Source organism: Schistocerca gregaria, chromosome 5 (genome assembly GCF_023897955.1).
Source record: "Schistocerca gregaria isolate iqSchGreg1 chromosome 5, iqSchGreg1.2, whole genome shotgun sequence".
Lineage (NCBI taxonomy): Eukaryota > Metazoa > Arthropoda > Insecta > Orthoptera > Acrididae > Schistocerca > Schistocerca gregaria.
The window spans coordinates 305,468,870-305,484,972 of record NC_064924.1 but is presented as its reverse complement, the minus strand read 5'-3'; the positions used below and the strand labels follow the sequence as shown (position 1 = coordinate 305,484,972).

The following is a 16,103-nucleotide window of genomic DNA, read 5'->3' as shown; positions in this document are numbered from 1 at the left end:
GTTTTAAGGTATTGTATCATTTATTAAGTTCAACTTACAATTGTAAATAATACACCAAATGAAAGAGCAACTCAGTTTTGTTCGTATACCTGTGTGCAATGGGAAGAGTATGGAATGACAGAGTGACTGAAAATCGTGTTGAACGAGTGCGAGTCTTTCGCTCTTAGCCCCAAGAAATATCACTGCGGAAAGTTTATGGACCTTTCTTTTCCAGTGAATCAACTGTAACTGATGTTTCTTATCTTGATGTGCTACAGCTATGGCCTGTGCCTCAATGAGAAGAAGCTGAACAACACATCTTTATTTGGGAGGAAGATGGTGCTCCACCTCACTGGCATAACTCAGTATGCGACTTGCTAAATGATGTTGTATCCAATCGGTGGATTGGGCGCAAAGGACCAGTTGACACAGCATTTTATGCACGACATCCATGTTCACACACGATCTGACGTGATCATGTGTATGTCCCTCCAGTACCAGTTGATCTATCCGACTGTAGAAACAGTGTTATTGCAACAGTTATTCGTGACACATTGATAAAGGTTTCAGAACAACTCCCCTATCGACTCGATGTGTGATCAATGTCCACAGTGAATAATTGTAAGAGAAACTGTTTGTGTTTCTCTTTCATTTGGTGTATTATTTGTAATTGAGACGTGAATGTAATATGTGCTACAAAGTCTTAAAACTCATATATTGATTTTGAAACACCCTGTAGAATTAAGCATTTCAGCTTTTGCTTTGCTATCCTCAGTTTCAGTTCCTGTTTCATTCGCTAGGGCTGGACACTAACTTTTGTGCCACCAACAACCTTTGCATACGACTAGAATTTTTTTGGGGTTTGTGAAATATCATTTGACAATATTCTGCTATGGGAGTCATTGAAGGCATCGTGAATTGCTGTCTTCACAGAAAAACACATTTTATTTAGTATCTATCAACCTATAGCTCTCCACTTTGTTTTACACATTTTATGCAGTAATATCCTTTCTTTAGAAGTTTCTTTACAGTGACTGTATACCATGGAGGGTCCCTCCCATTATTAACTGTTCTACTGGATACATATCTGTCCAGTAAGTGCTCAACTATTCTTTTAAACTTGAGCCATAATTCCTCTTCATGCTAGTGTCCTGTGCTGAAAGATTTACTCATTGAGATATGACACTGATGATTTTTTATCTAGTTTATTGGAATATGTATCTTTCTGTTTGTTTCAGCTGTCTTTTGCAATTTGGGAACCATTGTTGCCACAACCATGTCATGGTCATTGGTTGTTGTTGTTGTTGTTGTTGTGGTCTTCAGTCCTGAGACTGGTTTGATGCAGCTCTCCATGCCACTCTATCCTGTGCAAGCTTCTTCATCTCCCAGTACCTACTGCAACCTACATCCTTCTGAATCTGCTTAGTGTATTCATCTCTTGGTTTCCCTCTACGATTTTTACCCTCCATGCTGCCTTCCAATGCTAAATTGGTGATCCCTTGATGCCTCAGAACATGTCCTACCAACCAATCCCTTCTTCTAGTCAAGTTGTGCCACAAACTTCTCTTCTCCCCAATCCTATTCAATACCTCCTCATTAGTTATGTGATCTACCCATCTAATCTTCAGCATTCTTCTGTAGCATCACATTTTGAAAGCTTCTATTCTCTTCTTGTCCGAACTATTTATCGTCCATGTTTCACTTCCATACATGGCTACACTCCATACAAATACTTTCAGAAACGAATTCCTGACACTTAAATCTATACTCGATGTTAACAAATTTCTCTTCTTCAGAAACGCTTTCCCTGCCATTGCCAGTCTACATTTTATATCCTCTCTACTTCAGCCATCATCAGTTATTTTGCTCCAAGTGTCTCATTTCTTAATCTAATTCCCTCAGCATCACCCGACTTAATTGGACTGCATTCCATTATCCTCGTTTTGCTTTTGTTGATGTTCATCTTATATACTCCTCTCAAGACACTGTCCATTCCATTCAACTGCTCTTCCAAGTCCTTTGCTGTCTCTGACAGAATTACAATGTCATCGGCGAACCTCAAAGTTTTTATTTCTTCTCCATGGATTTTAATACCTACTCCGAATTTTTGTTTTGTTTCCTTTACTGCTTGCTCAATATACAGATTGAATAACATCGGGGAGAGGCTACAACCCTGCCTTACTCCCTTCCCAATAACTGCTTCCCTTTCATGTCCCTTGACTCTTATAACTGCCATCTGGTTTCTGTACAAATTGTAAATAGCCTTTCGCTCCCTGTATTTTACCCCGGTCACCTTTAGAATTTGAAAGAGAGTATTCCAGTCAACATTGTCAAAAGCTTTCTCTAAGTCTACAAATGCTAGAAATGTAGGTTTGCCTTTCCTTAATCTTTCTTCTAAGTTATTTCGTAAGGTCAGTATTGCCAGGTTAAATGTTGGCAGCCTCAAAGAGGTCAGGTCTGTTTGTTATGAAGAGATCCAATGTATTCTCATCACGAGTGGGGTTCCTGACTGTTCGTTCTAGGTATTTTTCAGAGAAGGCACTTAGTAATGTTTATCACAATGTCTTATCATGCACAGCACTAACAAAACTGTAATTTTCCCAATTAATTGTTGGGTTATTAATGTCTCCACTGATGATCACTCTATTACTGAGGAACTCAAATACAAGTTACCAGACATTTTCTCCAAAGTTATCGGTTAAATCAGCAGATGGGTCTGGTGGTCAAGAGAAGGATACAGTTATTTTTTATGCCCTCCCCTGATACTTAGTCTTGCCCAAACAATCTCACATGCAGCTTCAGTTTCTGTCTCAGTGGATTTAAATTTCTTTTCTAATGTGACAAATTCACCACCTCCATTTTCCATTTGCCTATTCTTTTGATATACACTCCAATTTTTCCCAAAAATCTCTGCTACCAGTTTCTGGTTTCAACCAGCTTTCTGTACCTAGTGTTTAGTGAGATTCAGTGCTTCTTAGGAATTCTTGTTGTGAATGATTCAACAGTTAACCATTCGGATTTTAATACTCTTATTTGTGGGAGGCATTTCTTTTGATCCTACACTGATACTTCTGGGTTTCCTACAGCTATTGTTACCTGGGTTGGATGGAGAGTAGCCTAATTTAAAAAACTGCTGTGTGTAGCCAACACATCATCAGCTACCTGAGTACTAGCCTCTGCCTTGTAGTGCACACCTGACCCATTAAGGGGGACAGTACATTTCTCAACACTATGGCGCAAGTCGAGGAAGTTGCAGCTTAGCTTGTCACAGAACCTCTGAAGTCTCTGCTTCAGCCCTTCCACTCAATTCAGAACCAAAGGGCAATGACCAGTTCTGTGGTCAATGCTATAAACTGTGAGGTTCATTGAAACTCCATACACAATGCTGGTCTTCTCAACCTTGCCAGCCAGTCGTTGGTATGACCCAAATTTGACCCCATAGCCCAGACAACAGGCATCATTTTTTCTACTCTGCACCACTAATCTGCAGCTGATTTGACCCTGTTTCCTCTGTGGCTGCTGGAATAGCCTCTTCAACATGTTGAATGAGGCCTCCAGGCACACACACTGAGTGCACCTGTCCCTTGCTGCCATTTCCCTAAAGGGAAAGTGGACAAGTCATAACAGATCCTGTACCTTCTGCAGAGGAGACAGAATCCAGAGGAGAGAACAGTACTTGAGGTTCCCCCGGTACTGGTAACACAGGTACACGACTCTCAGAAGCTCTTCTAACACACCGATTCTCAGCCGCTGCCAATCATTAAACAGCAATCGGGGCAATTTCCAGCTGCTTATGAGCATCAATCACAACTCATCCTGTATTCAAATACAGCATGCACAGTGGGGCTGCACTTTGGCTGGTGCAGAGTATTACAGGCCAGTGAACAAATAACTTGAAATTAAGCCTGCTGATTATCTTTTAATCTGTTGAGCTAAAAGGTTAACAGTTACTTATAAGGATTGAAGCAAATATACAAAATGAGATTTCTGTTATGGCAACACAAAACCTGTGGCAAAAATTACTAGTTTCGTGAAAAATTTTGTGGTTAATTATAGTTGCTGACAAACTCAAAAACAGAGTTAATTTATGATAAATGTGAATAATGTATGGGGCTATTTCTCTTTAAGGAGAAACTAGATGTTACACAATATGTTTGTTACTATATCTGCTACTGTAAAAAAATCGCAAATACTGATTTACTACAGATTACTCATAATTATGTGAAGGACAGTAGTAGCTTCCGAAAATTCTCAAAAATGCACATTTATTTGCATTGATATAGAATAAACTTCAGGGTAATGTATTATTTGGTAACAGCTGTGAACCACACAAAAAAGATACTGATGGTGGTGTTATGAAATAATTTATGTATCCAAAACACTCACACTGGTAATTGCAAAAGTATAGTTTTGTGAGTATGCAAAAATTCTCATAAAAATTGTTACTCATGTAATTATACAATCAAATTAGAGAATGATTCTTTTGAACAAGGATAGGCCCACTGTTCTAAAAAATTTCAAAAGCACGCAACTATGTTTAAGCCTATAATTGATGATAACAGTAAGAGTTTATCATGGCACTCATGAATGTTTGAAATTTCACAATATATCACAATAAAAATGGGTATTGATACTATAAATGAGAGATTATGCAGAATCAACATGAGCAGTAAACATGTGACTCTAGAACTTCAGATAGGTACATGAATCTTGTATACACGGTCTGACATAAAGGAGAATTCTGAAGTTGTCTTTTATATACAAATAAATGTGCATATTGCACTGATTTTTTGCTTAGCTGCTTCTGTGCACACTTCTACACTGGTGTGCTGAAGAAGAACACTGCAGGATGAGTTTATCTTCTTCAAAATTACTAAAATGTGCAGCACCATCAGAGAAAGTCTTCCGTCTTACTGCTTAAAGGCCAGGATAATACTGGGTGATAGGTTCGGAGCACACCACTTGTCAGCCAGTATTATCCTGGTCTCGATTGTATCAATCAGTAACTTCAACGAGGCCATAACTTTCTAAAATCATGCTCTGAAATGAGATCCATTCTGTCTGAGATACATTCTGTTTGCCCAGCACACAGAATAGCTTTTTGTCACCCTCCAAATCTCCACAATATTCATGCTATTTCTGCATCCATCTCCGTACCCTACAGCACCTACTCCTGTGATTGTCCCTGGTGCCAGACTTGCCCTATACACCCTCCTACCACCAACTATTCTAGCCCTGTAGCTGGAAAAACATATACTATCAAAGGGAGAGCCACTGGTGAAACAACACTTGTTTATATACCAGCTGTTATGTAAACACACTTCAGCCTTTTAAATTAGCATGACTACCACCCAGTTTTCAGTCAGGATGAATGGGCATAGGCAGAGGGTGTATACTGGCAACACACACTATCCTATTGCAGAGTATGCTGAGCAACACGACAGCCATGACCTCGGTGCCTGTTTCACCACATGCGCCATCTGGATTCCTTTAGTAGTAATTCTGTCTTGCATACTATCCTGTCTTCCACCCTTAAACTCTCAGATTTTCAAATCCCATCCGGCTCAGTCCCCCAAAAATCAGCCTTTCCTTCTCATCCTGTCCAATAAGTCTCCCCTGACCCAGGGTTCTGGGTGACTTTTCTGAACAATATGCCCCTCTTCCTTCCCCTTCGACTCTATCACCATGACAAGGAGCCACTGCCTCCAAAAACTTGTGAAAGTTAAATTCTTGTGTGTGTGTGTGTGTGTGTGTGTGTGTGTGTGTTTTCCCCTGCCACTGCTTGGTGAGTTGATTTTTTTTTTTTTTTTTTTGTCTTTCTATGTTTACATCATATTATCAATAGCTGATTATTTTTCATTGTTATATTTGCGACTTTAGTCTCTTTTTTCACTGACATAATGGTTTCTAGCATACATATGGAGTAAACTGTGAGAATATTGAATCTAGTGAATAGCCTTTTGCAAGATGTTCGTTGTTTTATTTTGGCTATGATTCTCAAGGCCCTGCACTATGAAAACTTTTTCATATTAGTGTGGCAAGTCCTACCTCACAGTACTATTCCATGAGGCAAGAGAGGGTATACTAAACTGAAATATACAGTCCTTAGGGTTTCACAATGTATGGTGATAATATTCTTGATTCACAAAAGAACATAAAATGTTCTTGTGCAGCGGAGGAGTATACGATATGCTGCTAACAAAAGTGTCAATATAATTGGAAATTTTGGCCATCAAAGGATGGCCATGGTAGCCCAGAATTGGTTATGGCATTGAAATAAAGCATTTTAAAAGTATTTTTGGCTGATTACATTATTTACCAACAATCAATAGTAGCTGCTGTGTTCACAAGACGTGACATGGATAAAATAATGAAAGTAAATGATTTATCTGGACACAGCAGTCTTATGTTGGCATTGAAACATGTCAAACAGTTGAGTTCACAGTATGAAATAAAAAAGTATAATTTAAATGTAAGCAATGAACTGATCACAGTGTTAGTATAATTTAAATGTAAGCAATGAACTGATCACAGTGTTAAAGAGAACGTATGGGAAACAATACTAGGAAAAAGTTAACAAAACCAGTAGTATTGATGAACAATTTAACGCTTTTTAAACATAGTCCTTCAGCTCTTTGGGCTCACCTTACTCATGAAACGAATGTAAAATTACACAGTAACAGTGGCAAGCGATGAATAAAATGTGAGATGAAAGACTCTTGCACCAGGATGAGGAGCATCTGTTATACAGAGAACAAACTGTAACCAAAAATAGTATGTTCATTTGTATAATCTTAGTCTTTAATAAATAGCAAAATAACAGACAATAAAAAACAAACAATCTGAGGCCTTCAACAACAAATAAATAAAAAGTAATGAGGAAAAGCAATTTCCATTTTACTACCTGAACAGTTGCAGTGTACCAAGAGATTTCTTGATTTCTTGATCTCAACAATGACTCTTCCAACAGCCTGAAAAGTTGATTGATTCTGATAATATGAGGTGTTTCAGAACTCAAAAGAACTTTATGTAGACAAACATTGGCCATAAAAGCATACATCAATGTGAAATACTGTATTTGTCCTTCCTATTTACCTGCATTTGTTACTAAACAAGCTGAGTGGACTGACAAGTTTCAGGTTACTTGTATTTTAGCTAGCTGAGGCATCTAACAATATTACCTCTTTATCTCCATGAAAAATTAATGTGATTGCCCAGGCAATCTCTCTCACATTTTATTTTATTTGCAGCCCTGACACTGCAAATTGACAGAGGTACTAAATATCAATCAATCATGGGCTTCGGAACTGCATTTACTGACTCTGCTGCAATTAATGTGTTTTCCCTTTCATCAGATGCTCAACAAAATCTCATGAGGTAACAATGACTAATTGCTTAATTATTTAAATTAATTCATTTGTCACTTATATCCATTTTCTGTAGACTGTATTTGTTATAAAGGTAACAATGTTGATAATGTTGATGATTTCACTTGAATATTGTGTTGTGAAAATTTACATAAAAGCATATGCAGAAAATTTATAAGTACTGTCTGTCTAGTCCTTCTCATTTTCAATAATTTCTCTGTGTTCTTTTTAGAGTAAATCTTTCTGACAGAACAAATACTGAATAACAATATGCACAGTAACAGCAATTAGTCAAAAACCTGTGGAACTTTGGCGACAACAAAGAGTGACAATCAAAGAACAACTGGGCTTCCTTATGAAAAACTTAGAAACTTTTTAAATATCAAATCACTATAGGACAAAATTAGTATAGAGGGAGTGTCTACATGCACAAAGGAGGAATCAAGTTTTGGGTCAATCTTCTTAACCCAGCACTCACATGAATAGCTCTTTGAATGCTTTTGCGTACTATTTACTTGGTAACATACAAGGTAGCAGTTCTTACAGTATACAGTATATATTTTTAACTTCACCAGGTAGTTTCAGAGAGTGCTATTGACAACTGCTACAAAAAACTGAGGAGATACTGGGTATGGCGATTTCAACATTCATTTCAACGTGGGCAATACTGATAAAGGCATTTATATCCAGAATTAATTTTCACCACTCAATTACACGCTCAACAGAAATAGAACATTGTCTGTAGTGACTAATAATTTATTCTAAAGCCAATTTTCTTTCATGAAGCTCATGGGAGCCCTGTAATAAATGATATGCATCAGCATTATGATCCAATTTCAGCAATGAGATGTCCCTGTTAAATTAGTTCAGACTTTGAAGAAATAAATGATGCTGAACATTTTACATTCTTGACAAATCCTATATTACAAGGACACTTGTACCCATAGTAATTCTACAAGACAAATAAAAATCAAATCAATCAAAATCAGATACACACAGTTATTTCAGAAACATCTTTGGTACACCAAATATTATAATGAAAAATGCTCAATTACGCTGTGGCTGTGACAACAAACCAGCTGTTTAGTCTCAAGAATATTCACTTTCAAGCTGCAGCTGATGGTAAACACATCCACATAGTTAATGGACATGTTTCACAAAACAATAATAAAAATTCAGCAGTTGCTGGGAACTCTCTCTCCAACTCATCAATTGTTCTTATGACAATCATGACATATACCTTCAATAGTTCTTTTCCGAAGGTGCTGTCTTCCCCTGTTATGATCTCATCCTTCATCTCTTGTCATTTTATATGTCATCACTCCTGTGTCCTCAAATAGTGCTTTCTTTACTCCCAAAATTCTACTCTCTCTGTCGTTCTCTCTTATTAGCAAATCAATCCTCATTTTTATTTAAAGCCATCTGCCTGTCTCCAGAGTTTATCTTTGCTCTCCTTGCTTCACACATTTTGCTAGAATATTGTCAGTACACAAAAAAATTAAATGTGTAATTCCCTTGTTCAAATTTTAAAATTACCCTCGACAAATTATTCATTGGAAAAATAACACATTTCCAGAAGAAGAGTAAAGAGCAATCTTTCCAGTGAACTATGTTAAAATGCATTTTATTTTATTGTAATTTTTATTTTTATTGTAAATGTTTAACATCATATAGTTTGGTGTTTAAAACTCTGAAACTCTATGCCCAGACACCAGAGGAGGTGAAGCTAAAAATTTGTAATAAAATGAAAGGCAGTAATGTTTTAACATGGAAAAACTGTTCTTCATTCTTCTGGTGGAAAAGTGCTGTTGTTGTACTGAATAATTCATTGAGGACAGTTTTGCATTTTGAACAAGAGAATTACGTGTTTTATTTTCTGTTTACTGGAAACTGTGATACGTATTTATGTACCTATTTCTCAGAAAAAAATGGTAGAATAATGTAAACTTTCATATTTCTTCTACAAAGTTTCTTATTGTGAAACCTGACCTGTCACCTGAACATCAAATCAATTAAGTTGGAAACTGTATGCAATGAGATGAACGAATCACATTTCACACTCACATTTCCTCACCTCACACAATCATCTCCCCAGGACATACCTCATTAACATAGAGTCAGAGTTATAGTTAGAGAGAGAGAGAGAGAGAGAGAGAGAGAGGAAGGTAGGGAGGGAGGGAGGGAGGTATCGTTTGTGAAGAGTAAACATTCACAGCAGTTACCTTCTTACTATAATTTATTCTACTCTCTAAATAACACAATTATTCGTAAGAATCTCTGTAATCACCACCATCTGGTATAGATGGTTTAATTAATGTAATTTTGTGTTGGACACAAGTTGTTGTTGTTGTGGTCTTCAGTCCTGAGACTGGTTTGATGCAGCTCTCCATGCTACTCTATCCTGTGCAAGTTTCTTCATCTCCCCGTACCTACTGTAACCTACTTCCTTCTGAATCTTTTTAGTGTAATCATCTCTTGTCTAAGTTAGTCATCGCAAATTCAATTTCTGAAAACCACTTATAAGAAACTGTACCTGGGGGATACCAGGATTCCCCATGAATTAACAGTATTTTGCTAGAACAAAAATTCAGAAATCAAATGAAAGACCACAGAATTATCTATGGTTTGATATTGATAGTGACCTTAAGTTACATCTAACAAAGTGTCAGTTGAAATTCAATGTTAAAGAGAAAGCAGCTGACAGTTGAAAAATTCCAAACCAGAAAAGCAAATGGTTCCAGAAACTGAATCTATTTAGAAAGAACTTGTGATAAAAAATAATAAAGATCAAATTTACTGGTGTGGAAAACAAAATGGATTTAGGAGAGCTGTAGCAAATGGAGCAGAAAAGGTATTAGGATTAGAAAAGGTTGAAAAGAGGCAGCCACAGGTGAGATACTGAATTAATAAAGAAATAACAAAGATGTAAATATTTTGACAATGTACGTGCTAGAAGTTACAGTTACATGCCAGACCAGGACAGGACCAATCCCAGATCTTGCCTTTCTTTATGCAGTGCACTACCAGTTGTGCTGTCCAATCATGTATCACAGAGTAACTCCAGGCTTTAAATTGTCACTAGGTCCTCCCTGACATTCCAAACTCCACACAAGCTGTCTCATGATGTTGTGAGATAGCACACATGGGAGAAAGAATATAACAAACAGTTGGCTGTAACCACAAGTTTATAGATGTTACCAAATGGCACTTTTTTTATCTTCAGCAGAGTGTACACTGCAGTGCAAGATATGGAAATTGTTCATTTCACCTCAAAACAATCTGCACACTGTGTAAGTGAAATACATCATATAGATAAAATATTGGCCAAGTGTGAGAAAGATTCACACCCTGAGAGTTCTGTGTAAAATTAATTATGTATATATACTGCAGAAAAAAAATTAGTACACCTGGAAAGGTGACATCAATTTTGATATGATGATAGAATATGCCACCTGAGGGTTATTAGATGTACTCAAAATGGTTTGAGCATCATCTGCCAAAAGATAGCTTAGTGGCATAGTTACCAGAGCACCCTTTAATAGGGAATGCTTGCAGCCACAAGGCTCAGTATTGTGCAGATGTGTGAAGCAAGCACTCAAACATGCCAAGGAGATGCATTTGTGCTTCCTACAGCCAACTGAGTGAGTTTGAAAGGGTCGAACTGTGGTCTCACAAGTGTTGGGATGGCCTTTCAAAGAACTGTGGTGCATGTTGGACACAGTACATCAGTTGTGCAACAATACTGGTGTCAGTGGTCACATGAACATTATCACACTCATAGGTGAGATTGTGGATGTCCCCACAGCATCCCAGTACTTCATCGTGGTCTGCGTAAGGGAAACTAATTACATCAGTGGACATACAAGTTCCCTTAATATTTGTAAATATATTGTCTAAACAGGATGAGCCTCTGGTAGGTTTGCAGTTAACATAGTACAGGTTAAATTGTCAAAGCGCATTTTTGAGCTCTGTCACAGTTTTTCTGTCCTTCAGGACATCAAAACTCAAATTGATATCCCCACCAATGATAATATTGTATTTTTTCCATTTCGGTATACACGTGTACATTAAAGAGTTCCTCAAGTTTCTCCAGAAAGATATGGGGGTCATCACTATGTGGCCTGTACACTACTACTATCATTAGCTTAAGGCTCTCAATTACTAGAGCTGATATTTCAAAATGCAGTTCATCACAAAGGGTACTGACATCGATCCTGCAACAATTTGGTGTGAGTGGTGTTTTGGCATATGTTGCTACCCCACCACATAAGTGCTGTTTTCTGCAATAGCAACTAAGTAGTGTGTAATCATCCAATGCTTTGTACCCAAGCTTATCCTCTTTACACCAATGCTCACCTTATCCTCTTTACACGAATGCTCACTTAAACATGGAATATCTACCATGTTTTCATTTGAAAATTCGTTGACTATTTAGTTTTTATCTGCCACACCATAAATATTGAAGTGGCATATTTTAAACTCTACTTTAGGCATTTCTTTTTTTGCATATTGTCTTAGTTGACATGTTACCACATGAAAGTTGACCAGGTTGTGTCCTTATGTTACCAGAACACCCAGCCTAGTCTATGCATACAAGTTTTTTGTCATCTCAGTTGAAACATAATCCAAACACATTACTGGTCTTTTTTCCTTCTCTAGCTTATCCAATACTATTCCAATTATTGTATCACTTAAAACACGTTTACCTAGATTATTTAAATGTTGACCATGCTTGGTATGCCATTCTCTGCTACAACTACTGGTGTTAATTAAGGAAACGTTCTTAAAGTGCTTACAGATAGCTTTATACTCCTTGTTGGTCTGCTCCACTTCCTTATTCACACATGACCACTGGGGCAAATCATTTCTATGAAGCACAGTAACGACAATCACATTGGTGTGGGTTAACACTCCGAAAGTCTTCTTCAGTGTCGAAGTAGCTATCTTCCTTTCATTTCTGCTGACGTCGTTTGCTCCGCCCATTACCACTACGGAGTCTCTGTCCGTGAGGGCTGTGCTTTCTTTCTTGATTGATGTTGAAACATCTCGTAAACCAGCTCCTGATTTAATGGTACCTTCTATTTCAAACTTCTTAATCACACGAGGTTCGCTTTCTGTTAACTTAGCTGCCAATCCTCTGTCTGAATAAATCTTGATTTTACGTTTTTTCTTATACCTTACTTGGCTGTTCGCTAAGTTTTGAGTGTCCTGCACCACCTTATCAGATGAGTATGCTGATACAGTTTCTGTGTCATCTGTGTTTTGAGGCAAATTATATTTGTTATTTAATGGTAACACAAAGTCCTGCCTATGTTTATTGTTAAGATGTCAGTAAGAGTTTTGGATGGAGAAATGGGGGTGTTAGAGCTTTCCCACTACGTTTGGATTTACATGGTAGATGCATACCATATAACGCTAGTCCTTACAACTGTTTGCAAAATTTTCTGTTCTACACAACACACAAATTAAAACTTTTTGTGCAGGTAGTGTTGTACTAGTACAGGGTCTCGCCAATATTATTAACTCTCTAGTGGAGAACAAATTGCTAATCCCTATAAAGAATGGGAGTGATATGCTGTAGTGCTTCCTTCCCAATTTATCTTGTTCTTATAGTGTACTGAGAGTTGGACTATATCCTGATTGTTAGCACCACTGATAAGTGACACATTTAATGCAAGCTTCTGTTAACATTTTGAAGAACGCTACAGAAATAGACATAGAACAGGAGACAATGGAAGGAGGTGGTGGCGCAAAGATAAGGAAGGAGAAATGGAATATGGAGTTAGACATGAGAGAATATTTTGGAAACTCCAGATACAGGAATAATTCGTCAGAATTGGAGGAGGAGTAAGAAAAAATTGATGGACAAATAAAAAAGTTAATGTGACAATGTTACAAATAAAAGCACTCAAAGTAAATGTGAAATTAAATGAACAAATAATGATGATTTAAATTAAAAAAACTTTTTAATATGACATATGAATCATTAGCTAAGGTTAGCAGTAACTACTGCTGCTAGCAATCCAGTAGAGAGTGAGTGCACAACGTGTTAAATGGCTTGTTTGTACAGGGATTTTGTTGCACACTGTTGCATTATGCCCTTGTATAAGCAAATAACAATTATTAAGGTGGCCTAAGAAATCAGTCAGTGAAATAGTGGTATATAAGACAAGAGTAAATTATGTAATGATACTGAGAATTAAGGCTATGAACCCTAAGGGTATGAATGTACATTTAGCACATGTTAGAATTATACTGTTACTTCATTCATAGAAAATTGCTTTGCTATGAATGTTGCTCCTACTCATACTATACACAATAGTACAATCAGAGTCTGAAATAATTCTAGCAGGGCAGTTTCAGGCAAATAAACAGTTTACTACATCACAATCACTGTAAGTTGCATTATCTTATAGTTCAAATTCTCAGCTCACAATCTGATACACCAAAGACTAACTTACAAACAATGCTATAGGACTGTTCCTACCTTTTACGTTATGTTACAGTTCAAATTCTTAGCTCATAAACTGATGAACCAAAGACTAGCTTCCAAACAATGCTAAGGGAATTTTCCTACCTTGGAACTCAAACACATGCATCTCCCAGATTGTTCCACCTTACCTGCATGGCTACCACCACCAAAAGACCCCTTGCCTTGAATCTCTGTCCTGAGTTTTGTCTTGTGACACACTACTTTATTGAAATTAATATCCATATACCTGACCATCGTTCATTTAAAAACACTTTTCATAATATTCAAATACTTCAGTAAAATACATTACACAATTCTGTGTACAATTAGTTGCCTCACATACTATTATATTTTCTTGTTACAATTATTTCTTATTTAATGCATTGCATGAGCTGGAATAGCAGTTGCTCATCAAAACAACTACTTCATTCTTCTTGTCCATCTCACATTATGTTATTCAAATTCTTCTACAATTATAAACACACAAATTCATTATTAAATAAAGAGGAAATTAACTATCAGTACAAATTCCCCATGCAGAGGCTAATAGCTTTATGTATTTGTGGATAGCTCTGTTTTAGGTAAACAATTGCACCTGTTATGTTACACACATTTTTAAAATGTTCTAAAGAGTATAAATAATTTTTCCTAACAACATACAGATTCCCAGCCCCACAAAAATAGTCCTGAAAATTAGTGTTTCTGATTTTAATAGCTAAAATAGTACTCTTAAAATTTTAAAGGAAAAATTAGTGGTGCATGTAATAGAGAACTGATGCATGAATGTTCACTTAAGACATTAACAGTTCAGTTGCACTGAAAATGATATGAACTGCTGTGGGATTTTTCTCAATGACAGCTACTGTCTGCACTCCTTACTATTATCCACTGCATGTGCCCTATGTTTTTCATTTCAAGTTTTACAAAAATCGTTAGAGAAAGCACAAATTTTCAGGACTCTCTATATGGGGTTAGGAATCTCTTTTGGGCTAGTAGAAATTATTTTATACTTTTTAGTCCATTTAAACAATGTTATATTGAAGAGTTTTTTATTTAAACAATTATTTTCTGCTTTTTACCCTTGTGTGTGTGATTTTTTTAATCAATTTCAATGATATTTAAACAGAGATATACCGTAAAGTTCAGGTTTATTTCAGTTTTTCCTCACCTGAGTCAAACAGCAGATTGCATCCACCTATGTACATCTTGCAAAAAGATCATGAAAGTAAAAATTAGAGAATTGAGCTGTCATGGGGGTTTACCAGCAATTGGTCTTACTACAAAACATTCATGACTGGAGCAGGAAAAGGGGGAGGTAGCAGTAGTACATGAAATACCCTCCACCATATATCACACTAGAAAGTGATTTAATACTGTGTTGTGATCCATTTCTGAGCTATGCTGAAAGTTTCAAGTCTCTATCTAATCATTAAGCTAATATAGAATCAACTGCAAAAATTGTAACAAACAGACAAGGAAATAGCATAGTAAAACGTGTTAAAAAGGCAAAATACTCACAATTATAGCGTGAATAAAGGCTTTTGTGGGAGGAAAAAGTATGTAAACAAACATAATTGATAACAAACTGAATAAAATAAGGATAAGCAAGGGAAAAAGAATGAAAATAGTAATTTGATACCTGAGGACAGCGAATTAGTTCAGTTCACCGGGAAACTCAATGTAATCTCACATATTGTCAAATGTAATGCATTAAATCCTTGCAGCAGTTATAGATTAATTTACTTACAGGTCTTATTTCACATCCTCTGGTATCAACTTGAATCTGGGAAGAGTGCCAATAGGTGGATGTGACTTTTCTGTACGTGGTTACACATATGATGATCATGAAAATGACACACAGCTTACAAAATTTAATTTGACGTGGGAGGACTACAATCTTAAGGTAACAATTGTTTTTATGCAATTATTCACTTTCATTTTTCCCTTTGTAATTCATATATATTTCAAACATAAAATGTTCAGTCAATAAGTCATCTTGTCCACTAGTGTTGTAATGGACAGGGCCTTGGCGATTGATGGGGATGACTTTTAGTAGGTTTGTTTTCATTAAAGGCTAATTTACCATGACTTCATAAGCTAGTTATAATCACATCATTAAACCCTGTCACATTCATCACCATGCAACATCCATGCATCTGGGAGAGTCTGTGAGGCAATTAGAAACCAATACTGATTTCGAGATGGTTTTGAGATCACAGTCCAACTACACATTTATGAAATACAGGTGTGCACAGCTCAGTAGTGCAGCAGAAGTCTTAGCTGTT

The 16,103-nt window shown here is 36.7% G+C and overlaps 1 protein-coding gene across 1 annotated transcript in view; it reads left to right on the top strand.

The window, feature by feature from the left end:
* The window catches only part of LOC126271868 (lysosomal acid glucosylceramidase-like), a 190,860-nt gene that overhangs the window by 66,023 nt on the left and 108,734 nt on the right, over positions 1-16,103 (top strand). The window contains exons 4-5 of the mRNA XM_049974208.1: positions 7,230-7,356; positions 15,568-15,721. Of these exons, the coding sequence (XP_049830165.1) occupies positions 7,230-7,356; positions 15,568-15,721 (281 nt within the window). The remainder of the gene's footprint in view (positions 1-7,229; positions 7,357-15,567; positions 15,722-16,103) is intronic.